The sequence below is a fragment of the Amblyomma americanum genome, chromosome 8, assembly GCF_052857255.1.
Source record: "Amblyomma americanum isolate KBUSLIRL-KWMA chromosome 8, ASM5285725v1, whole genome shotgun sequence".
In the NCBI taxonomy this organism is placed as follows: domain Eukaryota; kingdom Metazoa; phylum Arthropoda; class Arachnida; order Ixodida; family Ixodidae; genus Amblyomma; species Amblyomma americanum.
Genome location: NC_135504.1, coordinates 69,918,366 through 69,945,919, shown reverse-complemented (window position 1 = coordinate 69,945,919; position 27,554 = coordinate 69,918,366). Strand labels below are relative to the sequence as shown.

At 47.9% G+C, this 27,554-nt stretch overlaps 2 protein-coding genes across 2 annotated transcripts; both read left to right on the top strand.

The window, feature by feature from the left end:
* Window positions 1-180: 180 nt before the first annotated feature.
* LOC144102475 (uncharacterized) lies at window positions 181-15,070 on the top strand. The gene is made up of 5 exons (XM_077635739.1): window positions 181-570; window positions 2,472-2,753; window positions 4,457-4,689; window positions 7,707-7,863; window positions 14,954-15,070. Exons 1-5 carry the CDS (start codon window positions 193-195, stop codon window positions 15,068-15,070), a joined length of 1,167 nt encoding a protein of 388 aa, XP_077491865.1. The 5' UTR covers window positions 181-192.
* LOC144100426 (uncharacterized) lies at window positions 11,589-27,154 on the top strand. Its single transcript, XM_077633389.1, has 4 exons — window positions 11,589-11,642; window positions 15,242-15,490; window positions 20,349-20,624; window positions 26,035-27,154. The coding sequence occupies exons 2-4, from the start codon at window positions 15,437-15,439 to the stop codon at window positions 26,278-26,280; spliced, it is 576 nt and encodes a 191-aa protein (XP_077489515.1). The 5' UTR covers window positions 11,589-11,642; window positions 15,242-15,436; the 3' UTR covers window positions 26,281-27,154.
* Window positions 27,155-27,554: the final 400 nt, after the last annotated feature.

Genomic DNA, 27,554 nt, shown 5'->3' with positions numbered 1-27,554 from the left:
ACATAGGTTTGTCGGTGTCAACCCACACCTGCATAGACATAAATTCAAACTCGGAGTCTATTATATATACTTATATTGTTGTTGTTGTTAACCTCACACATTTCGAGGACATTTTCTTCTTCATCCTCGCTTCCTCCTTCATCCTGGCTCGTGCAGCGCTCGCGACCCGGCCGTCCAGGAGCGCAGAACAGAATGGCCGACATGATGCAGCCCACGTCTCCGGAGGCGTCCTCGCCGTGGCCCTCGCAGTACAGCAGCTCGGACTGCGCTTGCCGACTGGACATGTCCGAGGAAGGCCCGCCAGACGAGGAGGCGGCAGAGCGCAGGCAGCAGCAGCACCAGCGCCAGGAGAACCTGCGGGCCCTCACGAGTGCCGGAGACCGCAGCAACTCGGCCAGCGGCGTCAGCGTCAGCGTCAGTGCAACTGCTAGCACCGGCGGCGGCGGCGGCAACAGCATCTACCAGGCGAGGTCCTCCCGGCGTTCCCGCTCCCGTTCCCGCGCCCAGCGCTTCGTGAACGTCTACGTCGCACCGCTGTGGGGCCCCAGGATGGCTGCACTCAGGAAGAGGGTAGGCACACTGCACAAAGCGTTCAATTGCTGTCAGCGCCAACTATAACAGCGTTAGTAACTAAATAGGCTTAAATAAAGCTACCTAGAAACTTGGGAGACACGCGCTCACCTTAAGAGTATGACGCGCTAACGTTAAAGGGTCCCTATACGGTTGCTCGGGTTTACCATGGTGCACCCTTCCGCAAACATCAACATGCTTGCTGTCATCCCGTACTTTTTAATTAAGCATCATCTTCCATAATAACTGGTGACTCTAATTACTGGTCCTAATTAACTGAGTGTTCCTGTATTGTAATTAGCCTACTGTGCGGTGCGAACCACTCGTAGAAGGTCCATTTACCCCACTGAACGAACTTTCCATCATTGGTGCTCGAGCTAGCATGTCTGGCTCCCGACCCAAAGAACAGCGGTTCTATTCTGCTTGATCCTTTTTTTCTTTTCAGCGAAACTGCTTTTCTACGTCACTACCCAATCGACCAATCACGATTGCCCAGTCACGGTGTCGCTGACGCTGGGTTTTACGCCGAAGAGATCCTTTAACGTTATCGCGTTAAAATGGCCACGTGACTGCAGTATCCAATGCGGCCGTTGTGGCGATTTTGAGTAGCTAGTTGACGCTGTTTCACCTTGAATCTCCTGAGGTCTGCTCGCGTCCCATCTAGGAGAAAGTTACAACATTTTTTCGCCGCGTTTTCCGCCCCGAGGCGCTGCTGTATTTGCTGTAACTACGGCTAGTGAAAATGTGGATTAGGTTTCGCTGACGATGTTTGTGGCCGTACTATACAGGGTGTTTCACCTAACTAGGTTCGTTTTCGCACTTTTAGGTTAGTTTTCTCACTTTTTTCTTCATAAACAGGGTGTTTCACTTAAGACCTTACACAATTTTAAAAAAAACGCTCTTTGAGTTAGAAAAGGGCTTTCCTCGGCACAGCATTTTCAGTGGTGCAGTGCATCAGAATGCAGCACAGCTAGGACGTGATAACTAGCAGGAGGGTTAGCAAATATTGAATAGTTAACATTGCGACTATTACTGCTAGTCTCTTTAATTACTGAGAGGCGTGCATGCCACCGTAAGCGATATCCATATCAGTTTTTAGAATTTCGACAACGCGGTTACCCTCGGCACTGTGGCGCTACAAATTTGGGCTATTTCGACGAGTTACGTCCACTGGAGAGGCTGCTTTGTCTGCAAGCTTCTCGAAAGCGCATGTATTCTGGCTCGATGTACCCGAAATATGTTGGGCCACAGTGCCAACTGTAACCGCGTTGTTGAAATTTTTAATAACTGATATGGGTATTACTTTCGGTGCGCCACACGCCTGTCAATAATTAAGAAGCATTACAGTAATAGTGAAGAGTTAACTATTCAATATTAGTTAACCGGCTTGCTAATTAGCACATGTTAGCTGTATTTTGTTGTACTGCATTGTTGACAATGCTATGCCGAAAAAAAGCACACTGCTAACTCAAACAGCCTATCATACCCAGCAATACTGAAGAAAAGCATTTTTGAACGGAAAACTGTTTCTGAATGCATTTTTTTTTCATACAATCGAAGATTCCACTCGAAGAATCAATATATTCGTAGATCACCCGAGGGAAGTCGTATTTTTTTTCATTAACGTTCTTGCTATCGTCAAAAGCGATTCCCGTTGGTTTGGCATGGCAGTCTTAACTGTTCGATGCGATCTATGGAAACACTTTAAAAGAAACGTTCTGCTGCAAATCAGAAGAACAGACCATTACCTTCAATATTTCCGTAACAGTGTCTTACAATTTTCAAAATTTTTGCCCAAGAATGCTGGCCATGTTTTAATAACTGCGTAAAGTGTTAGGTGAAACAGCACCCTGTATATAGATATCTTCCACGCTGACGTGTCTCTCCATGGACTCATGCAGTGCTCTCCTCTGTGGCTCTACACCGGCATGGCATGCGCGTCCATCGTGGTGGCGGCGTCGTTCCTGCTGGCGCCGTCGGCCGTGGCCCAGCTGGGGCCCACCTCGGCGGGACCGCTGCTGCTGCTCACCGCCGGCGTCCGCTCGAGGCTGGCCGACGACGAGCACGCGCAGCCGCTGCGCGACGCCCACCTGTTGCCGGACTCCACGGGGGCGGCCATCGCCGACACCGAGCCGCCGATGGACCGGAGCGAAGACCCCTTCTGCCGGACGCAGCTCGTGCAGGTGGGCGCCGCGATGGCGGGGTGCCGGTAAAACTGTAACGGCGCTCGTTACTAAAAACCCTATGAAAATGGGATGCTGAACTCACTTGCATACCTCTCAGAGTCCCAGATGTCTTTAGGGGAAGCCCCTAAGGTGGAGTGAATTAGTAATATGGGAGTAATTACTCATTGGCATCCACCCGAGCGCAGCCATACGGCTACAGAGGAAAGCTATCCAGTTTTCTCGGAAACTTCGCAGTTAAAAATCCGCCCTGGTTCGAACCCCGGGCCAGGACGAATTTTTATTTAACTGCGAAGTTTCTGAGAAAACTGTACAACTTTCCTTTCCAGCCGTATGCCTGCGCTCGGGTGGATGCCAATGAGTAATTACTCCCTTATTCGCCCCCTACTGCTTCCTTCATGCCGATTAAAAGGTATACGGTGATGACAAATCGAAGTCGCCCTAGTTTGATGGATGCCCTCTTTCGTTTGGTTTGGGTTCTAGGGGTTCAATGTCCCAAAGCGACTGAGGCTATGAGGGACGCCGTAGTGAAGGTCTCCGGAAATTTCCACCGTCTGGGGTTCTTTTACATGCACTGACATCGCACAGCACACGGGCCTCTATAAGTTCGCCTCCATCAAAATTCGACCACCGTGGCTGGGATCGAACCCACATCTTTCGGGTCAGCAGCCGAGCGCCATAACCACTGAGCCGCCGCGGCGGTGGATTGACACTTTTCCAGGGCAAATATGGGTACATGGAAAAGCTGGCGCCCTTAATTATTCACTGTCCAGCTAGTCTATGTTCAGACGCAAGCTTGGGTTACATGGTTATGGTGCGGGTGGCACGGCTGAAACTGAGAACCACGCAACTTTCGCCGTTTGTAAAGTTAACCTGAGGGTGCCAGTGTAAATCAGCATTCGTGCATTGGTTGTTGCTCATTAATTTAAAGGGGATATTGCCCGGTTAGCTCTTCTTAGGCCCAAAGCATTATGTCGTCCATATTTTGCCTAAAAGAACAGCTGAAATAAGTGTGTCATTTTGCGTTTAATGTTCGTTTTGTGTGACGACGCACTCTTAGGCGTGATAAGGTCAAGCGCCTGCGTTCGACTGTTTGCGGAAAGCGAAGGTGTTGTGCCGCCAAGATTACATAGATGGATCATAAATCAAATCTTTGGCTCCTTATTCTATGGGCGCATAGATTTCACTGAACTGCAATAGTGTAAATTGCAGTAAGAGACGCAAACTCACAATTCCGCCGCGCTTCTGGGAAATAGGGCGGCCATTACATCGTCAGTGCAAGACGGCACTTCGCGGGCACCATGATGGAGCACCACACATAGCTTCGACAGAGCTTAAGGCTAGCATGGAGGTAGGAAAGCTCAGGGGAGGCTCTCGCTAGCCGAGCTTCACGCCAAAGTGTGCCAGCAGTGACGTGCTTTCGCAAGGACTACTGGGAGTCTTTGGCCGACGGCGCAGCCAATAGTGACGCTGGGCGCAGTGGCGTCGTCTGCTGTTCATGCGCAAGCGCGCTGAGACTGCGGCAAGGGGGAGGGGGTGGAGCCTTTATGCCTCGCTTCAAACAATGTGCGTAACCACCTCTCCTGAGTTCTTTCCATCCTCCTCGAAGGCTACAAACGGTTTACAATAAAACCGCAATTTCCGGTGCGCTCTTGGCACTCTAACATGGCGGCCACCGGGGCGACTCGCGCGCCCTCCCGCAGGAACGTGAGAAGTCGTGGAACGAAAGCGGGCTCGAGTTCCTCTCGCCACGGCTGGTGCGCAACGGGTCGAGGGCCGTGCTGTGCTTCTACGACCGGCGCGCTCACCGGTTGCCGCCACCGTACTCCTACTTCCCGCGACAGATGGCGCTGCGCTACTGCACCCACGCCGTGTACCACGCGCCGTTCGCCCTGCACGACGGCCGACTCGCCTACCGGAATCCGGGCTTCGACAGGCACGCTCCCTTTGCTTTTCTCTGCGTCGTTCTGTGTTTCGTGCACGACTGCTCGATTTAAATGCGGTTAGTAGATTCCGAATTTTTCAATATTTCCTAAAAGGATAGGTGGCGCCAGCGTCTATGCGAGTTCCTTAAAGAGCGCTTCATCCACTATGGGAATGCCGGGAAGATGAGGTTTCTTTTTCGGCTTGACTCGTGTTGGTACGAAAATATGTACTCTGCTTCTGAATCTGCAGTTCTGCCGCGATGCTCTCCTCTGCGTGCCGATAGGGACTTTTGACAGTGCGCTTTTCGCTTACTCAAAAATATGACACAGCTTTAGCATTTGTTCGAGGTTTTCGGAGAGAAGAGTTGTATTATGGCTGAATGTATAATTCATTCCCAACAATGGCAAAGCCAAATACGAACCCTTACCTTAGCGGCGTTCGTGCGCCTCTCCATGATGGATGAAGTGTATAGCGCCACCTGCTTTCACTCTAGGTAATATTGAGAAACTCTACAAATAGAACAACGCAATGTAGTCCGGGTGTCATTATCATCGTTATTCGGATGACGTTCATTGGAGGGCAAAGGCGTCTCCGCAATGTTCCTCTCCTCTGTAAGTTGCAACCACCCTAGCTCGGCAAAAGCTTCCTAATCTCATCATCCACAGAGAATACGTTTCAAATAGGGTAAACTAACACCACTCTGAGAGCGACCACGTGGATAATATAATAACTAAGCCGATTCCTCGGATTTTTTACGGCCGAAGAACAAATCAAAGGACATTTGCATCTCACCATTGGTGCAGCATAGTTGTGATATTGCTGTGGTGCATTTTTTCTGCATGGTGATTGTACGCTGCACGTCGCAGTTTTTGGCATGATCTTGTTTTTGTTTTTTCGAAATGAATGGGAACATGCAGCTTGCGCTTATAAAGCTGATGCATTCACTTCTTCTTCACTTCATTCACCTTAAAGACCCCCTTCAGGGGGTATTACATTGACTTTGTGTTGCGGCCCCCCAAATGTAGAGCAGTGTTGCGTCTTTTAACATATACAGCTATAACTGCGAAAGCAGCGCTTTACTGTTTCTCACGATTTGTCATTAAATATTCGTATAAGCAGTGAATATTCACAAAAATATTCGATTTATATTCTATTCGCTTTTTCGCTATGGTATTCGTATTCGAATCGGTAACGAAGCTACAGTAGTTGTATTCGATTCGGTTTGGAAAAAAATCTGTTCGCACACACTATCAGAAACGCATCGCGCCTTACGCGGTCAAACTATCCCATCCAGAATTATAAGATCGCATCTATACGCTTGAAGCAGACGAGTAGGAAAAAGTTAAATTAAATTGGTTGTTGGGAAAGAAAATGGCGCAGTATCTGCTGCCCATCTCGGCGGACCCCTGAACCGCGCCGTAAAGAAAGGGATGAAAGAGGCAGTGAGAGAAAAAAAGGAGAGAGAAGTGCCGTAGTGGAGGGCTCCCGAATAATTTCGACCACCTGGGGATCTTTAACGTGCACTGACATCGCACAGCACACAGCACACAGGCGCCTTAGCGTTTCGGCGCCATGGTATCGCGGCCGCCGCGGTCGGGTTCGAACTCGCGTACTCTGGATCAGTAGCCGAGCACGCTAACCACTGAGCCACCGCGGCGGGTTAGCAAAAAGTTCCTCCTGACATTGTGGGGCATACTACCAGAGCTTTAAGAAATTGACGAAATAATGGTAGGCGGACATTACGAACGCTGTATCTCTTGCAGCTGGCAGCCGGGCTAATTCTGCTATGGTTAGATATTCGTGCTATCCACAGGTCAATTTTTGATCGTTGTCTTTAGTCTTGGTAGAAGGCTTCTTGTCATATACAGCCTCTGCCAAAAATTAAGAGACACTTAAGCTCCGTTTTTAAGGGTATGACGCGACACGGTTTCTCTTGCCCATGCAGACACACACTGTTTCCTCTTTCACATTAAATATCATTACGTAACTGACCTCACGAAATACATATAAAGCCCCGCTTTAACCAAGCCTTAGGAACGTGCATCCGTAGCTTATCAGTAGCGTGTCTGACTCGCAACCTGATGGCCCGAGTGTCACTGGTTTCCGATGCGCCACACTGGTGTAACTGACGCCATCTATGGGATCCTCTTACAATCGACTAGTCCAAGTTTGTGGCCACGCAGCCGGCCAGACGACACCTGCTTCTCTGCGCCGCGGGGCTTTTGCGTTTAGCGTAAATGTTTTTAGGCAGGCAACACAGTGCCCTTGCGAGCTGCGTAGTTTGGCACTTATAACAGCCCTGAAGCTCGTCAAGTACCAAGGAGATGAGCATGATACTTCCTGGCCCTTCGAAGATTTGCAACTTACATTTTGCGTAACTACTCAACTGGTCGGCTCAAAAGGGAACCTTATTGCCTGAAGAATTCTTGTCAATGTTGTACGCTTCCTCTTACCCTGTACTGTTCAGCGTGCTGGCAGCGCCCATAGGTGAAGAAAACTGTCACATCTGAAGCAAACAACACCTCCACAAGTCCAGGAAATCTGGACAAGCACTCTGTTTTTATCCGCCGCATAGCGCTGAACAAGTCTGCATTCTGAAACTTTGAATGATTGATAAAATCCATTGATTTTATGTGGCAGCCAGACGTAGCCAGTGCGAAAGCAGGAACCATTTTGCGAGTCAGATATTGCACCGCAAAAAAAAGACTTCGCAATCACAGTCGACGTTTCTTGAGACCACGAGCGATCGAGAGCACATAAGCGAGGACGCGGTGAGGCTCAGACATCACAAATGCCTGCGTTGTTTTGTTTTCTTCCTGACCCTCTGTTTTTGTGCACTGGTGAAAATATCCCCGCTGAATTACGCTACTGCAGGCCAATAGATGGCGCCAGTTGGTGATGCCCAACTGATCCCCACGGAAGCTGGGCTAGAAGAGTGTTTCGGGGGCGTTCTTTCAAAGTTGCTGGCGGTAGAAGAGGTTGCACCGTGTTATGCGACGCGTTGTGCCGACATATGGGTGCGTGCAGGAAGTTCGGCATGCCCGAGCTGGCCCGCGTGGCCCGCCGAAGCGGCTACGGCACGCGGCTCCTGTTCACCGTGGGGGGCGAGGAGACGGACAACGCCAACTGGTCGCGACTCGCCTCCGACAGCGTCCAGAGGGACACGCTGGCCACCGACCTCAAGGCGAGTCCTCCTCCGACACGGCGCTGTCCTTATGGAGTTTTATTTATTTGTCTTTTGAAAAATTAATAAGGAAGATAAATTTGCACCTCCTGGATTTCTAGCCCCAGCTGGAGTGAATGGATTGAAATTAATATACGGATGAACTACTTAGAAAGAAAAAAGATATGGTCAGATACAGCAGACTCGCCCGCAAATTATGCTGTTTTACAGTAATCTATTAAAGTATTGCTGCATGCGAATAGGCACAATAAATATATATACAACCTTTGTCCGTAAAGTTCCGAGACTGAGTCCATTACAAAAATTCGTATAAAATTTAAATCATTTGTGCAGCACCCCTTCGATATAGTCTCCCTTGCAGTCTATACGCAGCTTCCAACGCTTCTTTAGGTCGTGGAAACAGTTGGAAAACGCTTCTTTTGGCAGGGCTGCCAGCTCCTTTGTCGTGGCATCTTGAATGCCCTCCACGCTCCCCATCCAGCGACCTTTAAGGGTTCTCTTCACACGAGGAAACAGGAAAATATCGGATAAGGAGAGGTCAGGCGAGTATGGCGGATGGGGAGGTACAGTAATGCTGTGCTTGGCAGAAATTTTGTCACGCTGAGAGCAGTGCGCGGTCTTGCGTTATCGTGTAGAAGGCTCAATTGTCCAGATGCCTATAAGTCAGGGCGACGGCGTCGCAGTGCATCACGTATGTGTTGGAGCACGCGGACATAAATCTCCTGATTCACCGTTTGCCCTTTTTGGGGCGACCTTGTGGTGTATGACATCTCTGACATCGAAAAAAAAAACTATCAGCATCATCTTTGTTTTGGTATTCTGTCGCCGCACCTTTCGCGACGCCGGAGAGCTTGTGGACCGCCATTCGGCACTCTGCCTCTTTGTTTGAGGATCGTATTTAAAACACCATGTTTCGTCTTCAGCAATGATGCTGTCGACGAATGCAGCACCTTTCTCTGCATCGGAGAGCAAACAGCATTTTTCTTTGCCTCGGAGCGCTCACTGATGCCCGCGTGTCCTTCTGGTCCTGTATGAGGGAGTGCGGCACAAATTGCATTTCAGCTTTCATTTTCGCAAGTTCTCACGCAAAATTTGGTGGTATGTTGTCTTACTAATGTCGAGAGCATCTGATGACATGTGCACTGTAATGGTTCGGTCTTGCTGTACGATTTCACTGATCTGAGCCACGTTGTTTTCATTCCGTGAGGCTGAGGGGCGCCCCTGCCTTGTGTCGTCTTCCACCGACGTTCCCCCGAAACGAACCTCTTGTGCCACTCGAAAACTCGCGCCTGCGATAATGTCTAGTTGCCGTAAGCGTCCCGAAGGAGCTCATACGTCTGTGTGGCTGTCTTGCCAAGCTTAACGCATAATTTTATGTTTACACGCTGTTCGAGGTGGGCGTCCATCTCTCCCCATTCACTCACAGTAGAATGCGCTTATGACAATTGAAAACGTATTTCTCTACAAGTACTGCCATCTAGCGGCTGCCGCAGCAATTAACGTAAATTGCTCAGGTTAGCCCGAAAAGACGGCGCTACAAATGCGCACCAACATTTATTTTGGGCAATCCATTATAGAGAAGAAAATAAACCAATTCTAAACTTTACGGACAAAGGTTGTATATCTGTCCATTTTTACCGTACAGTAGTTGCCTATAGTCAGAAGTGCGGACATTAATAAACAAAAACAATATATGTGACAGATATTAACTGTGCTCCAGATCGAGCGGACAAGGGTTGGGAAAGGAAGGGCTCGTAATGACACACAACTTATAAGGAAGCCAAGCAGAGGAGTCGCTTTGGGGGGTTACACCCCCTCGTCCAAACCTATCCAAACCCTTTTTTATGTCTCGTTCATGAGCGCGAAATCTGTAGTGTAATTTTTTCGCGGCTGAAGGATTATTAACTAGAAAGCAGAATATAAACAAACACATGCTGCCGGTGGGATCCGAACCCACGTCCTCCGAATATCGCTTCCGGTGCTCTACCAACTGAGCGACGGCGACGGCTGTCCAATAAGCTGCTCTCGTGGGTATTTACGTTTTGCGTGTAAGTGAACCTTGAGAGTGTTCACAAGGTTCGGATCCCACCGGCGGCATGGTTACTTTTTCTGCTGCTCTATAAGTAATTTTCTTTAATCGACAGATTAATCTAACTATTATTCTCCCACTGATCAGCACTGCAAGCGTCCAGACTCCAGATGACACGAGGCATGGCTCTCGCCCGCGTAATCTATTGGAGCACGCGTCTGCATATGTTCTGTCGGTGGAAATAAGCATCATTTGTCAGCCAGAACCCGCTGCTGCCGCCTCCTGTAACCCGTCTCTGCGCTCTTTCATGCAACCCTTAGACGATCTTCGTGCCACCGTAATGCCACGTTTGAATTCGTGCTCGGCAGAGTCCACAAGCACTCCTCCGTTGGCGAAGAACTGCTGTCGGAAAGAACAGAAAGAACGCTGCCTTGTGCACTGATCCGAAGAGCCGGTGGTCAACAATGGTTAACCGAAACGACGTGTTGCACGCACGCGTTTCTTCCGACATATATCATTATTCATGGCATTGCTAAACTAAGGGAGCCGGACTACTGTTGCTTCGATCCCATGTCCGCGTCCTTAACCATGCCGCTTGACAATCCACAATCGATTATTCTTGGGGACTCGATCCTAGCATCCCTCGAAGCCTTGATTTTGATACGTAAATATATACTTTGTTGAGTCAACGGCCCAAGAACGCCTGAATTAATGTGCGTAGGAATGTTATGATGCATACACTAGCAGGGCTGTATGCTTCTGATGGGTCTGAAGTCGTAGGAACATTTATATCTGGCAGGTTGCCGACTTAATTCTATAGATCTTACTGATAACAACTCACGCTAACGTACCTGCGCAGCGTATAGGTACTGCTTCAGGCTAGAAAGTCTCCTTGTCCGTTTGACGATGGGAAAAGAGAAGAATGAAATCGTTGCCTGACTCCCTGCTGTTTCCTTGCGGACGGCCGCTCTCGGTTCCACGAGAGAAAATGGAGTCGTCGTTCCATCATCTCTGTTTACACTACGCTGTCTTTTCCTTGTCTGCACGATGTCCAGCGAAAGAAAAATGGCAGCCCGTGTGGGGGCTAGCAATTCATTTGTCGAGCGGAACGGTTGTGGAACGAATACCAATGACGCAGACGCCCGCTCTAGCGCCTACCGCGGGCGTTGATGCACGCTCGATTTCACTCGCAAGCCCGAAAGACGCGCCGCTCTTTTTCAAAGTTGCCCCGGTGGTGGTATATAGCGGCGCTTTGCTACCGGCTCAGAATGGTGTCGCCATCTGGTTGTAACCTTGCAAACGTCGCGCAGACAGCGCCATCTGTTGGTTGCCAGAGTTACCATAATGGTAAACGAGAGGAGAGGAGTAGTAGTAGGTGGTTTCATTAGAATAATAATAATAAGGAAGTAAAGGATTTTTGCTAGCCCCGGCATCGGCCATTGATACTTAAGCACCTGAGCTGGGGCAGCGGAAGTAAAGGAAAACACAGATTGGAGAAATGAAATGAAAGAGGTGAGGGCACAGGAAGAGAGGATAGACAGTGAGAGCACCTTCTCAACATCCGAGACAAGAGTGGTTCAATGGTATGCCGATAGATGGATTCACCTGCTGGTGAGAGCTTAAGTGAGTAGTGAGAAGTAAGAGGTTTTAGAAGGGGGCTGCAGCTTCCTCCTGAAACCTCCTCGCTTGCTTTTGGAGGAAATAAAGCGTGGAGGGGAGGTAGTGCCAACCGCGGTGGTGCCAACCCTTTGTGAGCCCATCTGGTACTTACCGATATGTTCGCGCAAAAATACAAAAAAGCAAAGCCCGCTCCAAAGGCATTGAAATCTGTTTTAAAGACAATATTTTAGCACTTCTTAACATCCTGATGTTGCAAGTGTTGCAGATATATAGGGTGCCTCGATGGGCCAGAGCCACTTTCCAGGGTGAAGACGCAATTATCGTCGGCGCCATTTTGGTTTTACTCTCCCGTTTTGTTGCACTGAGCGCGTGCGGTGGTGGGTCGTTTAGAAAAGTAACCTGCCATTTATTTGGAAAATTCTGCATGTTTAGGACTCTTAACTAGATCAAAGTTTCCCAGGTAATGATCGAATAGAGAATTTTAGTCAGTAGAGTGTTTTCTCCATACCCTACTGTAAACACGGCAACTTCTACTGTACGGCACGGCAAATACAGTTAAGCAAGCCCGGCAACGGTAACTACAACGCGTTACCATAATTGCCGTACTGCTATCCGGCTTCTCTAAAATTCTCTAATTACTCAAAAGTACCCAATATTTCCCATCTCATCTTCCGAGAAACTCGACGCCTTGTGACCAGTCGTTTCCTTCGCAAAACGAATGTATGAAAGAAACGGCGAAAATTTCGGCAAAGGGGGCTCCTTTCGTTTGCGTGATGAGAGCACAGCGTGGTTGAAATCCGTCACGCATGATTTTCGCCGACATGTTTCACAATCTTTTTTTTTTTTTACGTCTCGCTCACAGCAGCTGAGATGAACAATTTTGTTGCCGAGACAAAAGACTTTCGAGGTTGAGGCGGAAAGCCTCCGTCTGTAGAGGACCGTATCAGATGTTATCGCGAAAAGGCGACTTTTTTTCCTCTCTGATAGTTTAGCGCAGAGTGTTAGTATAACCTGTATGGATGCAGTAATGTGCCTGCCTGGGTGGTCGTGCTGTTTATTTTTTGCTACTGCAACAAACATTTCTGCAGTTGCAACATAATTTTCTGTACTATCATGCAGTCCCTTGTCGCCGCAATAGAACTATAAAAACTACAGAAAATCTTGTTACAAAACGACTAGGAATTTTGTCGCATTTTGGAACGATTCTGTTGTTTTTTTTCCCGACTGGGAATGTTTTAGGATATAAAGAAATATGCAAAATGTATATAATTCGTTTTAGAAAGCTTCTAGAACGCATTTTTTTTACTTAGTTGGGCTCTTTCTGTACTACATCTCTTCATAAAACGAAACTGGAAGGGCATCATTGGTATCTGTTAGAAAAACTGATGATACTTTCAAAATTCTTTTCTGCAAAATTAAAAAAAAAACGGGCACAACTGAGATAGGATAGTAACCGCAAAAACCCTTCCTGTCACCACATAAAAACGACCACTTTCGCTGCCTAGAGCCACCTAAAGAAGGTCCAATATTGTACAATATTGTAGAATATTGGAAATTGTTGTCAAAGGCCTGTCCTACAAAGGACCAGAGTGAAGCCATTCATTTTCAATATTTGGCCGATTACTTATGCTGCTTGGTTGCTTTTAGATTCGACGACGCCATTGGCTTTTCTTCTTTTGAAAATGTTGATAGTTTCTTTCATGCTTAGGGGCAATGAAAAAATTTCAATTTTTTTTTTTTGGGGGGGGGGGGGGGGCGCCACCCACATCTCTGCTGTGGCGTTGTTGTTGAGCACTGCTTTGTGTAACCTGGTTAGCAGTGGTTCAAGTAGTTTACTGTAGTTTTTTGCTCAGCAGTTTTTAAAGCTATCGATTCAGCTGTTGCCGGAAAACTATATAACGGGCACGAGCCACTGTAGTACATGGCTTTTCCCAGTTATCAAAACCTCCTTCCCAACGGCCATATTTTGCACGTCTCCGTGTACAGCGGCTTCATCCGCAGCTATTCGCTCCCTGTATGGCAAGCTATAAGCAATAACCAAGCGCACTGTTATGTGTGTTTTCCCAAGATTAGCCTAACCTCTTCGAGGAAACGCAGTTACTGGACCAGATTCTTGGCCATATAAAGAAGGCAACCCACGTTTTCCCGAACATACCCAGCTGTTTCCTTAATCAAAGCGCTACGACTAGATAAGAACATGTAATTGCGGCCTACTATATTATCATGGGGCTGCCCGTGGAAATGGTATTAAAGCGACTTCAGGGGCAGCCCAAGACAACAAACAGTCTGGCTGTAGTACAAGTCGGGGTGTTAAATGCACAGAAGGTGCCTTAGGCTGCTTTGAGCTTGATACCGTTCTGCAGTGCTCAAGGCATAATACCTCATCTTCGGTGTCTATGCAGACACTACGCGGTGTGTGATCTGTTGGGACTTATAGCCAATATGCAATGCCGGACTGCCTCAGTCGTGTAAGGGCAAAACGAAATATTGGTTTCCGTAAATGCATTTACGATGGCTGCCACCAGGGTGCATCAGTGACAGTGATATACATGCCACATACTGCACGTTAAACCAACAAATTAATGAGGAAAATACTTTTCTGTAAATTAATTCGGTCATATTTTTAAAAAATCAGCTTGTGGGTTTCGTATTACTGCTGGGGTTGAAGCGAAGGTGATGAAGGGAGCGGATAGCGCGATATAACTGGATACAATGCAGCATTCTAAACGTCTTGTAAAAAGTCTTTAGAATTAGGCATCGCCATACTGCTCGCTGGACTGTTGTATGCACTGAGCACCATCACTGTGGAAGTGTATATAGCTTGACTTTTCTTTGCCTGAAAGCAAAAACTGATGGGCGAGTTGGTTAAGCATGATATACGTGAAACAGCGCAAGGCCCAAGTCCTTAGAAGAGAGCAGAGGAAAAGAGGAAACGGACGACACAGCGCTGAACTAACAACTGACATTTATTTGGCACGCTGTGCGTATGAGTACGTTTTGGCACCAAAAGAGAAACCACCGCAAAGAGCACATTCATGCGGCGCCCCATGCCCTGCAAGGCAACACAATCTAAGATGTGCAATTCAGGAAGCGAAATTCTTTTTGTGATAAAGATACCAATGGAGCACTTAACAGGAATCACCGTACTAATTGTTCGTACTACTGTACCCCTGTTTCCAACAGGAGGAGGTGTTTTGACATCTACGTGTACACGGTGTAAACCTTTATAGCAGGATACAACTAAAGGACAAAGCACCAAGTATCTCTTAAGAGGACTCCTCGTGCTAATGGGGTCGACCTGCTGTCACCGTCGCAGCCAACCACCGTGCACCTACTAACGTACACCTTCTAGCTGCCGGGAGAAGCTGGCGTACTGCAGGTGCATTTGGTTGTGTACCGGCAGATGTCAAAGCACCCGCTCATTTGGACTGTTGCGAACAGGTGCGGAGAGATCGTGCTGCCACTTCCAGCGTGCTTTCTCCAACTGCGCACATCAGTCCAGTGAACAATATGGCGACGCCCAAGGAGCGCCTGTTTGAACCCGAGGAGTACAGGTAATCGTCACAATATTGGATAGTTATTGGCATAGGCCGTTCCTACAAAGGACCACAGTGAAGCCATCCAGTTCCAATATTGGGCCCACTACCTGTGCTGATCGCGAAATGTTTATAGATTCTCACGGGAGGCGGCCAGTTGGTTCAGGACTGTTCGTTTTCCGACTCCTCACAGGCGACGCTCGTGTCGCTGGGCTACGATGGCGTCAACCTGCACTGGCCCACTCCCGGCGGAAGGTGCGGCCGCGCTGGCGACGCCCGGGCCCTTACCGACCTGGTGCGGCTTCTCCGCTCGCGGCTGCGGCGGCCCGCGGCGCCGCGGGACTTCCTGCTCGCCGTGACTCTGCCGCCGCCGGAGCACTTCGTCGAGATGAGCTCGCAGATTGAGCCCCTCGCCAAGCTAGCCGACTTCCTGCTGCTACAGGTGCGGTTAATAAGGTGGATTGTTGGGCTGGTTGGTGCATGATCAGTTAGAATTCAGGGGGGCACTTTGTTGACCTAGAGTGCGGTGAGGTGAAAGCCTTTAGCGTGGTGTCACTGCTTGTGTCACTGATGGGTGGTTAGGATATTGCTTAAGTACACAAATGGTTGTGAATCTTAAATGCTGGAGGCACTAAAGGGCGATTGGGAGGCATCCGTCTGATTCGACACCTTTCCGCAAGCACTCTCCAGCGTCCTAGACAAGGAGAACTACATATGCGTTGGCAGGAAGTAGCATAGTCGTTAGCACCCTCAGCTGCGGAACGGGAGGGTGGTGGTTCGAATCCCATCGTGCAAAAAGATAATTTTTTGTTATTGAGTTGAAGACCATAGCGGACAGACGGATGAACGGGCGGACGTGATCATGAGCCACTAAAGGCTTTCCCCTTAAAATCAGCAGCAGAGGATCAGACACAAGGAGGAAACACAGACGTGGACTAGGCTGCGCTGGCAACTGAAGATCTATTAGGAACAACACTGCATAATATAGACCGAAAGAGTCAATACATTGAATGAGTTCTTATCATTATCGGTATGCACTGCTGCGCAGGAAATTCACTTTTCTTCGATAGGCACACTGAAGGCACGGTGACGCGTTGTTCTCTGGATTCACGGATTGCCGAGGCTGCCAAGATTTGTCGGGTTAGCTTGTCTCGGTTCTTTTTCAGTATCCTCACATGATGTATCTCAGTGGGGCTTGATAGTTTTTTTTCATTTTTCACAAATCCTGCAGAGCATCGATGGGTTAGTGCCAGATCTCCTTGCTATGACAGGTGCGGGCTCTGGAAAGAACATGCGTGGTCATCCAGTTCAGTGTTGTCAGCTTTCGCTTCATAGCTAGACAGACGTCTTTTGCACTAATCCATTTGCATTTCTGTGGGGCAGCTGGGCCCAAGGACATCTTAGTTCGAGCCAAATATGCAGGCCAAAATACGTAATTTCGGTGATCAATAGTTACCGAATGCGGCTGTAAGAAAAAAAATTGGAGCTGTCTTGTAAGGCGGTCGCTTGAAATTTATCAAAGTATAAAGGAACGCGTATGCGCGATACGTCGATGACAGTTCTATACGATCTTGTCGCGACGCAGTGCTATAATCATTCTTTTTTATTTTGAGGACGCGTATCCCATAAACTTTTGGTGCCGATATTGCAGAGTTCTAGCCCTTGCCTTTTCTACCACATCTTAGTCCCTTCCCACTTTGTCCTGCGAACATATACAGCCCCCTTGCTCCCTTTCAGGCCTTTTTGTTCTTCCAGGATAGTGGGAAGCAATTTCCGCTTTCTCCTTGACGAAACCGGGACGCAAGACTGGATTGCATACCTGGTGATTATAAGCTTAATGGACAAGGGCATCTCCGGCCAAAGAGAAACATGGCACAAAGTGGTTTTCGTTTGCACAAGCTGGGGCCAAAGACTTATTTTCTGAGCATTTCACCCAAGAGAACCCGAACACTATGTCAGAGGAAGTATTGAACCCACTGGAAACCAGTGGGTACCCGGGAACGTTGAGGATATAACCCCGCTTTTCCCACATACGACACCGCTGCGGAAATTGCCCTACCTATTATCAAGGCAAGACCAACCTAGCAAAGCCTTGAGAATGTACTTCAACTGCAAGCAGGACTTGCCTACCCCAGATATGCGTGAGGATTATTTGTAAGGATGCATGGCACTCTGCGGTTCTCTATGTGAATGACTTATGCTGAAGCACTGAGCAAAACTTTAATACAATCCCTCCTCCGCGTTCTTCAACCACTGCATCCAGACTCCTTGGGATCACGCCGCTACAGATGGCATTATCGAGCATCGAACTCTCCAGAGGACATAGAGGACAGGATATATCCAACATGCCTTGTTCAGAAGACAACACAGAGTCGCGACAGTTTTCGACTACGACGTACTATGCGAGTGAAGACGGTGACACTTTGCGTCGCTGAAACGCGCTGCGATGCAGAAAGTGCCACTCTGCGTGCCCGAGAATCAAATCCGGTGGTTTATCGAGTATTTTTGACGAAGGGTCTACATGGACCCTGAGCTTTCTCGACCAAAACGATGTACTGAACGAAGAGCTGAATATTGCTCAGCGCGAATTTTTGTTCACCTTGAAGAAACTTTACAAAGAACTTGTGGCTTGACTAGTTGGTGCGTGGTTTTTGTAGTAAGAAAGCGCAGTACAAAACGGTCTCAAGACAGTTGGACAGGACGATGTGACTACTTGAAGATACTATACTTGACTAACCCGCATCCTACGGTGGCTGTCAATGCTTGGAAGCAAATGAATGAATCTAGGAATGAGCAGGTCAACAATTTCTTGTCCTGCGAACTTGTAGCTGCAGCGCCTAATACTGAAGTGCATGCATGTACACATGGTGGTACCTTCAAAGGCACTGTGGAGCATAGTATAGTTAGTTTATTACCTGGCGACCAGGCGTGGTACGGAATGGCTCGATGTCGCTCGGTATGTCAGCTGCTATATTGTTCGCTGCAGCCTTCGGCTACGAGTTGCTGTGCCATTGTGTTATAGTAAGCGTGGGAAAGCTGGCAATAAAGCGCATGTCCTATCATGTCCAGCTCTGCTACAAGCGACGCAGTTTCACCCAGCACACGCGCACGGGTTGAACTTGCGGCCGCTGCGCACCCGCGAATGTTGCGAGATTCCCGGAGCAAATCCTGAAAAATCGGCACTCATCGGGTCTGGAGGACGACGTTGTTGGCATCCGCGCTTTGTTCCGCCTGGTTCTGGAGCGCAGCCAAACCCACGTCGTGTGGTGTGCGTGTTTGTTCGCGTCGTGTCTTCTTTTGCGGGCCATCGGCGAAGAGTCGGGAACGGGTGTTGACCCACGTAGTGTCCCACTCCCGGACATGCTACGAGGTGACCTCAGGGTCATCACGGGCACACGGGCACGTGTCTTTGTGTAGACGAAAGTCTGGCAAAGTGCTTGTTTTCATCTCTTGATATCAGGAGGTTTCATCACTCCTTTAGCCAGGTTACCACCTCGCCTTTTTTTTTAACACCATCATCTTTTATGCACGTGGGCAATGTTTTCTATAGAAATTTGAAAATAATAAACTTTGCAATTGAATGTGTTCTCCAAATAGCGCACGCCTCATTCCAATGCCTATACACATTTCATGGATGCTGCGAGGCGGATCGCTTCATTATATTCAAGACGTTCTGCGCTTTAGTTTCTGCACAGGTCTTATCAGGATTTCATCGAGACAAAGCGAGAAGGCTGGAAGTGACCATGTGGCAGTGAAGCCTTGCTCATCAATTATCACTGCAGTGTTCGTTTTCGTTTTACTGCATTGATGGATACGGACGCACTAAGTACGCAGCAACATCCAAGTCAGTTTCTCCGAAATTTCTTTTGTCAGTGGAAGACATGCCGCAACTTAACCGCAGTGTTTCTAATAGACGACGCTTTCAGATACTTCGATAAGCTTCGTGAAGCTCCTGTGCTGTGCTACATCTGTATTCCGTTTGCAAGCAACCTAGCACATCCTACAGGCACTCCGATGTTGGCGTTTCTTAGCAGCTACCAGACCCAGGCTGCACGAATGGTGTTATCGTCTGGGGATCTACATAGCTATCACATCACAAAAAGCGTGAAAGTGCTTCAAGAATGTTCGTGTTCAGAATACGGAGCGCGGCAACATCACGAATGCTATCAGAGGTCATGCGTGAAAACATAGAAAGCTTCTTATTGGGGTAGACGCCAGATCTTCGCGAGAATGGTCGTCATGGAATGTTTTAGGATGCAAAAATGACCATGGAGAGGTTTCGGGTCGGCCGTATCCAGAGTGGTGCTGAGGTTGCCAAAACGAAGGATGTAATTCACATTCGGTTTTCAGGCCGAGGGTCACTGACTGGGACGGTAGTGTGGCGTTTGACACGGGAGAAAGCGTTACACCCTAACCTGACGTCTGGTACTGTCTTAAACAATGGTTAAATGACGGTTAAAGCAAATTTATGCCAAGTGGTTGCATTGGTATAGACTGCATAGGCCACTTTAGCCCAGAATGCTTCATTGTAAAGATTTCCGAGTGCACCTTAAAACGTGAGTGGTTTTCTTCGACGAAGAAACGAAGTTACGTTAGAAGCTGCACCAGTTGATAGGAATTCATAATTAGAGAAAACAAGACAATGACGCCGAAAGAAGACAGTACAAGCGCTCTATTGCCTTCTTTCGTCCATCGCCGTCTTATTTGGCTCTATAATTAACAAAATAAGCCTAGTTGATGCCTAATAGCTTCGAGATGGTAAATGACATGAAACAACAAAGGACAAGCAAAAAGGATTCTCACAGAACACAGCGCTATAGTAAAGAGTGTTAGTTTCAGAGCACTAGTCTCGTGTCCTGTAGGAACCCTTTTTCCTTGTTATTTTGTATTTTTCGCTTTAATTACCATGTCGAAGTGGTCTGTGTCTGGTCGGTGATCATTATGAGTACTATTTTTACTGTTCTTCCTCTTGACCAAGCACTGCTCAGCGAAATGTTCACCAAAGCGCTCTTACGTAACACGTTTAGCGCTCTTTCGATCTGAGCTAGTTGGTTCACGTTCGAAACATTTACCAGCGCTGCCTTAGGGGACGCGTAACAAGAGCCCTTCTTGTTGCTTGTCCCCGATCGCAGCGCTGGTAAAAGTTTCGAACACTCTTTCAGAATGTGCGAGGGTGCCAAGAGTGTAAACCGGACGTTGCATGTACTACGCAGACCCGATGCCACGTTTTGGCGTAGCTGTATACAATACGTCACCTGTGCTTCCTTCCCAATCCTGTGGGCATTTTCCAAACCCCGCAGGCGCACTCCCTGTACGGTCCGTCGAGCCCGTGGCCCCGGTGCGCCAGCCCCTACGAGGCGGCCCAGGGACCCAGCGTTCGCGCCCTTCTGGACTCCCTGGCTGCGCGCCTCTTCCACGGCCACTGGGGAAAGCTGTGCGTGACGCAGTCGCTGGCGGCGCTCACCTACCGCCTGGCCGACAACGCCGCCGACCACGCCGAAGGGGACAGCGCCAGTGTGGGGCCCGGGGAGCCGCAGTTCTACACCGGCTCGCCAGGCAGGGCCGCATTCTTCGAGGTATACCTTACCCGCCCCTACAACAATGGTCTATAGACAGTCTATAGACTTCTTATATCCTCTATTGCTTTCCTATAGATATTTATTTTGTCTATTCATAATCTATAGACTTTCTATTGGAAAAAGTTTACTAAAAGTGTATGGCCATAAATCTATAGATTGTCTATAGACTGTCTATAGGGTTTGTATTGCCTATAGACTGTTCTCTAAGATTTTTCTATAGAGAGCCAATAAACTTTATAGACAGATGTCCATGGGTAGTCTACAGACTGTCTAAAGAAATTTTTTCCGAGGTAAAGAGTCGGACAAAAGTCCCCTGGCCGCGTGGTCTGTTTTTAGCTCTATATGCGAGTAGTAACGGTTCCTGTTAAACTTTCGAGGTCTTCGGGAGTAAGGACAACTCCTGCTGACCCAGCAGAGATTCTTAGCTCCACGCAGGGGTTGGGGAGGGGGGTGTTGGGTGAATGCCCCACATCATCATCATCATCATCATCAGCCTTACTACACCCACTGCAGGGCAAAGGCCTCTCCCATGTCTCTCCAATTAACCCTATCCTTTGCCAGCTGCATCCACCCTTTGCCTGCAAACTTCTTAATCTCATCCGCCCATCTAATCTTCTGCCGCCCCCTGCTACGCTTACTTTCTCTTGGAACCCTCTCCGTTACCCTTAAAGACCAGCGGTTATCTTGCCTTCGCATTACATGCCCAGCCCAAGCCCATTTCTTTCTCTTGATTTCGACTAGGATGTCATTAACCCGTGTTTGTTCCCTCACCCACTCTGCCCGCTTCCGATCTCTTAACGTTACACCTATCATTTTTCTTTCCATGGCTCGCTGCGTTGTCCTTAATTTAAGCTGAACTCTTTTGGTTAGCCTCCACGTTTCTGCCCCGTAGGTGAGTACCGGTAAGATTATGCTGTTGTACACTTTCCTCTTGAGGGAAATTGGTAAACTGCCACTCATGATCTGCGAGAATTTGCCATATGCGCTCCACCCCATTCTTATCCTTCTAGCTATCTCCCTCTCATGATCCGGATCAGCTGTCACTACCTGCCCTAAGTAGACGTATTCCGGCACAATTTCTAGGCTCTCGCTGCCAATTGTGAACTGTTGTTCCCTTGCTAGGCTGTTGAACATTACCTTGGTTTTCTGCATGTTAATTTTTAGACCCATCGATCTGCTCTGCCTGTCTAACTCGTTGATAATGATTTGCAGTTCACCTCCTGAGTGACTCAGCAAGGCAATGTCATCAGCAAATCTCAGATTATTTAGGTATTCTCCATTTATTCTTATTCCCAACTGTTTCCAATTCAGGCCTCGAAATACCTCCTGCAAACATGCGGTGAACAGCATTGGCGAGATCGTGTCTCCTTGCCTGACGCCCTTCCTTATTGGAATTTTATTGCTGACTTTATGGAGGACTATAGTAGCTGTGCAGTTGCTATATATATCTTCCAGTATTTTGACATAAGGTTCTTCTACCCCCTGATTACGCAATGCCTGTATGACTGCTGAGGTTTCCACTGAGTCGAATGCTTTCTCGTAATCAATGAAAGCTATATATAGAGGTTGGTTATATTCTGCGCATTTCTCTATCAACTGATTGATAGTGTGAATATGATCTATTGTGGAATATCCTTTACGAAAGCCTGCCTGATCATTTGGTTGATTAAAGTCTAACGTTGCCCTGACTCTATTAGCGATTACCTTAGTAAATACTTTGTAGGCAACGGATAGTAAGCTGATCGGCCTGTAATTTTTAAAGTCCTTGGCGTCTCCCTTCTTATGAATTAAGATAATGTTTGCATTCTTCCAAGCTTCTGGTATAGTCGAGGTCATAAGGCATTGCGTATACAGGGTGGCTAGTTTTTCTAGCACGATGTCCCCTCCATCCTTCAACAGATCTGCTGTTACCTGATCCTCCCCAGCTGCTTTTCCCCTTTTCATTGCTTCTAAGGCTTTCTTTACTTCATCTTTCGTTACTGGCGGGATGACGCATTGCTGTGCACTGCTGTCTTTCTCATTAGCGCTCTGATTACATTGGCTACTGTACAGGTCTGTGTAGAACTCTTCGGCTACGTTAACTATCTTATCCATATTGCTAATGACATTGCCCTGCTTGTCTCTTAATGCATACATCTGGTTCTTACCTATGCCTAGTTTCCTCTTCACTGTTTTTAGGCTACCTCCGTTCTTTATAGCATGCTCGATTCTCTCCATATTAAACTTCCTTATGTCGGCTACCTTGCGCTTATTTATTAACTTTGATAGCTCCGTTAGTTGTATTCTATCGGTAGGGTTAGATGCCCTCATGTTTTGGCGCTTCTTAATCAGATCTTTCGTCACCTGAGGTAGCTTCCGGTATCTTTTCGAACTGTCCTACCGCCTACTTCTACTGCGCACTCCGTAATTATTGTTGTCAGATTATCGTGCATTAAATGAACATCAAGATCATCTTCCTCAGTTAAAGCCGAATATCTGTTTTGCAGCGCTATCCTAAACTCCTGTGCTTTCCCTCTTACGGCTAACTCGTTAATGGTCTTCTTCTTCGCTAGCTTCTTCCGTTCCCTCTTCAAGTCTAAGCTAATTCTAGACCTTACTATTCTATGGTCGCTGCAACGCACCCTTCCGAGGAATGCCCCACAACAAGGTCCATAACCACACTCAATGGCCTGGGAACTTTTGCTTACCCCTGCACTTTACGTACTTGACGCTGCTGACCCGAAAGACGCGGGCTCGATCCCGGCCGCGGCGGCCGAATTTCGATGGCGGAGAAATTTTAGAGGCTCGCGCACTGTGCGATGTCAGTGTACGTTAAAGAACATCAGGTGGTCGAAATTTCCGGAGCCTTTCAGTACGGTGACCCTCATAGCCTGAGTCGCTTTGGGACGTTAAACCCCCCTAAACCAAACATACCTCTTGGGTTTGTTTATTTCGCTTTCATAGTCCAGAGGTCCTCGAAGCTGCACCTTGAATGTGTACCGCCTGAGTCACCATTACCAGCTACTGTCGTCACATTTCTTTAGGATGAGATAGCCACTTTTTGTGCATCGCGGCTTTGATCCCCGCAGACCAACGCCGGATTTTATTCCTAGTAATTGACAAGGAGGACACGCGCTCGAAAGGACAAAAAGAGAGGAAGACCAGGTGTCATATTCCTCTTTGATTCTTTCGCGTGAACTTGTGCCCCACGGGCCACCGCGATTCAACTGCAATGCGTCCAGCACTCCGTTCTGCCACACATATATATCACGCGGAGCTCCCACTGAAACTGAGTATAGCTTAACCTACAAGATGGGAAAAAGAGACCTCCTTGAAAGGAGTCAGCTGAGGATCAGGGGAAATGTATTTTTTGTTGCCCTACCTTTTTGAAAAATTAAGAATAGCATAGACTCATTTCCGACGCCTGTCAAAGTTCTGTAGCGATAGCTACATTACGGTAGCATTTCGAGCCTTCAGCGTGGCGGCGCCGCCACGCTGTCACGTGGTTGGTCACGTGGTGCGGAGCAGCTGCTGGCGGAGCGGCGCCGTGGCTGATCACGTCGATCGTCACGTGGTTGGTCGCGTGACCAAGTTCCACTCAGCCAGCTGTAGCTATCGCGTCACTCCAGGTTTAACCAGAGCTAACCCACCGCCAATTTTTTCAAATCGATTGTCAGCCACGATGACGAAGCAATAACTTTTTATTACAAATAAACGAACTGAAGCACTGAAATTGCGTGCATTTTCGCCGACACGCAAAAGCAATCATTCGCTTAGAAAAGGCCCACAAATTATCTATACTTTTCACATAGAGATCATTCCAGGAACAGAGAAGGGGTGTAGTAATAGTGCACTTTTCCACCAGCCTGTGGAACATGCAAGTCAATGAAGTGTGCTGCCTTTGTCATAAGTAGAACCCAGGAGGCTTTATTGTAACCAGTGCAGTGGGGCTCGTGTACCAACCGTACGTCTCTTATCACTTTCAAGAGATTTACGGCGCTGGCGATTCATAACAAGACACACAGCAAGACTCGAAAGCAAACCCTATGAGTGCCACGTTACGCTTTTGACGAAGGCTGTACACATCAGCTGAGTGGAATCATGTAGAGTGGATGTGCACGGACTGAGTGGATGGATAGTTGTGCGGAGTGTCCTCTTTGAAACAGGCATTGCGTAATCAGGGTGTAGAAGATCCTTATTTCAAAATACTGGAAGGTATATATATAGCAACTGCACAGCTACCATAGTCCTCCAAAAAGTCAGCAATAAAATTCCAATAAGGAAGGGCGTCAGGCAAGGAGACACGATCTCGCCAATGCTATTCATCGTCTGTTTGCAGGAGGTATTCCGAGGCCTGAATTGGGAACAGTTAGGAGTAAGAGTAAATGGAGAATACCTAAATAATCTGCGATTCACTGATGGCATTGTCTTGCTAAGTCACTCAGGAGGTGAACTGCAAATCATGATCAATGAAAGCAAGGATGTCAATGTACTAACTTATGGTTGGACAGATTGAATGGAGAAATAAGGAAAAAAAACAGGCAGAGCAGAACGCTGGGTCTAAAAATTAACATGCAGAAATCCAAAGAAATGATCAACAGTCTAGCAAGGTAACAGCAATTCACAATTGGCAGCGAGGGGCTGGAAGCGGTTCTCTTAGATCATGAACAGCAGTTTACGAATATCTATCAAGAGAATAGTATACAAAAGCTGTATTTTACCGGTACTCACCTACGGGGCAGAAACGTGGAGGCTAACGAAAAGGATTAAGCTTAAGTTAAGGACAACGCAGCGAGTCATGGAAAGAAAAATGATAGATGTAACGTTAAGAGACCGGAAGCGGGCAGAGTGGGTGAGGGAACAAACGCGGGTTGATGACATCCTAGTCGAAATCAAGAGGAAGAGATGGGCTTAAGCAGGGCATGTAATGCGAAGGCAAGATAACCGCTGGTCCTTACGGGTAACGGAGTGTATCCCAAGTCTAGGAGGGGGCGGCAGAAGGTTAGGTGGGCGAATGAGATTAAGAAGTATGCGAGGATATAGTGGCCGCAGCTGGCAAAGGAACGGGTTAATTGGAGAGACATGGGAGAGGTCTTTGCCCTGCAGTGGGTGTAGTCAGGCTGGTGATGATGATGATGAGTACCACCACCGGTGTTTTTTTTTCCTCATTTCTCCATTCAATCTGTCAATTACCTTAAGTCAGTACCTTAACATCATTGCTTTCATTTTCAATATAAAGTTCATTGAATTCTAAGCTACACCAATTTTGAATGCTCAAATTGTATATTTTGGTCACCTTACAGTTTATGTACATCGCAGATACATTCGCATACCTAGGGATGGACCGTGCCTGCTTCGACATCTGGATGATTACTGCCATACCCTAACAAGATTCTAGTGTCTTCAGCAGCGTCCCCTGGTGGCGCAGGTGTGCGGCTGGACGCGGCAGCGGTCGCGCAGCCGCGAGTGCAGTCTGCTTCGCAGCGGCAGCACGGTGGCCGCCTTCGAAGGGCCCGAGGCGTTGCGTCACAAGCTGGCGCGCATGGCGCTGGATGGCCACGGACGCCTGTGCCTGGCCGCGCTGGACACGCACATGGACGACCCCCTAGGCGCCTGTGGGGGCGCCATGAGCCCGCTGCTCAAGCGCCTCTACGAGGACCCTCTGGAGGCATAGGCCGCGACTGGGACGACGCATCGGATCCAGCTACGCCCTCACGAAGGAGCATTTGTCAGCATATGCTTTACAGACTTCCTCTAGACTCCAATAGACCTTCTATATTAGCCAGTGATGTGTTTTTGCAGATTTCCACTGACTTTGTATAGACCTCGGCATAAGGTATTAAGGGTAGTGTCGACAATATGCGTCATGCCAGTTCCGTAATTATTTTATTCTTCACTTATTGTAGTCTCCGTCCTGCCTCACTTTGTCGTCCACCTCTTTCTGTGGCATATTAGGATTGTTTCGTCAGCGAAATGTGGTGATAAAGGCGACACTGCTTTTAGACTCGGGATGAGCTGCTTCCCCCGCCATCTCAGAGTTGGAACTTGGACCAGTGCCTCTTCCGCACAGCCCACCTTGTACTTCTAAGTTTTCTTGTCTTGTACTTATCACGCTGTTTTGTTGATGGTGTTCCGGGGTTCCTTCGCCTCCGATATTTCGTGCGGAAGATTTCGGCTCATGTTGGCTGACCTCTCAAGGCTACATGTGTCAGTTCCGGGTTTTCTAGCTCTCTGGCCCTTCACTTCCAGACGTTGTAGGCGGTCCGTTGTGAAGTATTTTCGCATATTCCTTTATAGTCCTGCTCTTTCTTGCTGCTATTCCAGTCAATATTTGCTGATGGCCTGCGCAGTTTTTGTTCATTATTTTTAGAGAACAGCATCAATTTTCGTGCTGTTTTGCTCCTAACATTCTGTGCTTCATATTATTTCTAGAGCATTTTCTGCCCCCTATGGCATCATTCCTCTCTCATGATGTCAACTTACTGCATTCCAGAAGAGGGCAAATACGGGCTGGTTGGTACATGTTTTACAAAAACAGCGCAATCAAAGACGAGACAAAAGAGAAGCACAAAACACCAGCGCTGTGTTTCGTGCTTCTCTTGTGTCTCGTCTTTGATTGCGCTGTTTTTTTCCAATTCAACTTACTGCCTTCACTTAACCACATCAACACGTTTGGACTTTTCGTGGGAAGGCTGCCGGACCCGGATAGCGCTACCATAGCCAAAATTTCCCCGTGATGTTTTTGAAGACCTACGCTAAACGTATGCAGCAGAAATAATATTTCGATGTAAGGGTTAGCTGCTCCCATGAGTTACAATGGGAAGAGCTACGAATGGACATGAACGGCATACAAATTTGTGTACCGATGCATTGTCCGTATACGAAGTGCGTGATATAATGAACACTTATTAGTTGGCCAAAGAAGGGAGCCTTTGTTGTTGTGTACTA

What these genes read in the sequence shown, in the direction of transcription:
- LOC144102475 (XM_077635739.1), top strand. Translation starts at nt 193, where the DNA reads ATGGCCGACATGATGCAGCCCACGTCTCCGGAGGCGTCCTCGCCGTGG. An exon ending in TGGCTGCACTCAGGAAGAGG is followed by an intron (nt 571 to 2,471) that starts GTAGGCACACTG and finishes GGACTCATGCAG; the next exon opens with TGCTCTCCTCTGTGGCTCTA. An exon ending in GCCGGACGCAGCTCGTGCAG is followed by an intron (nt 2,754 to 4,456) that starts GTGGGCGCCGCG and finishes GCCCTCCCGCAG; the next exon opens with GAACGTGAGAAGTCGTGGAA.
- LOC144100426 (XM_077633389.1), top strand. Translation starts at nt 15,437, where the DNA reads ATGAGCTCGCAGATTGAGCCCCTCGCCAAGCTAGCCGACTTCCTGCTG. An exon ending in CCGACTTCCTGCTGCTACAG is followed by an intron (nt 15,491 to 20,348) that starts GTGCGGTTAATA and finishes CAAACCCCGCAG; the next exon opens with GCGCACTCCCTGTACGGTCC. An exon ending in GCAGGGCCGCATTCTTCGAG is followed by an intron (nt 20,625 to 26,034) that starts GTATACCTTACC and finishes CTGGTGGCGCAG; the next exon opens with GTGTGCGGCTGGACGCGGCA.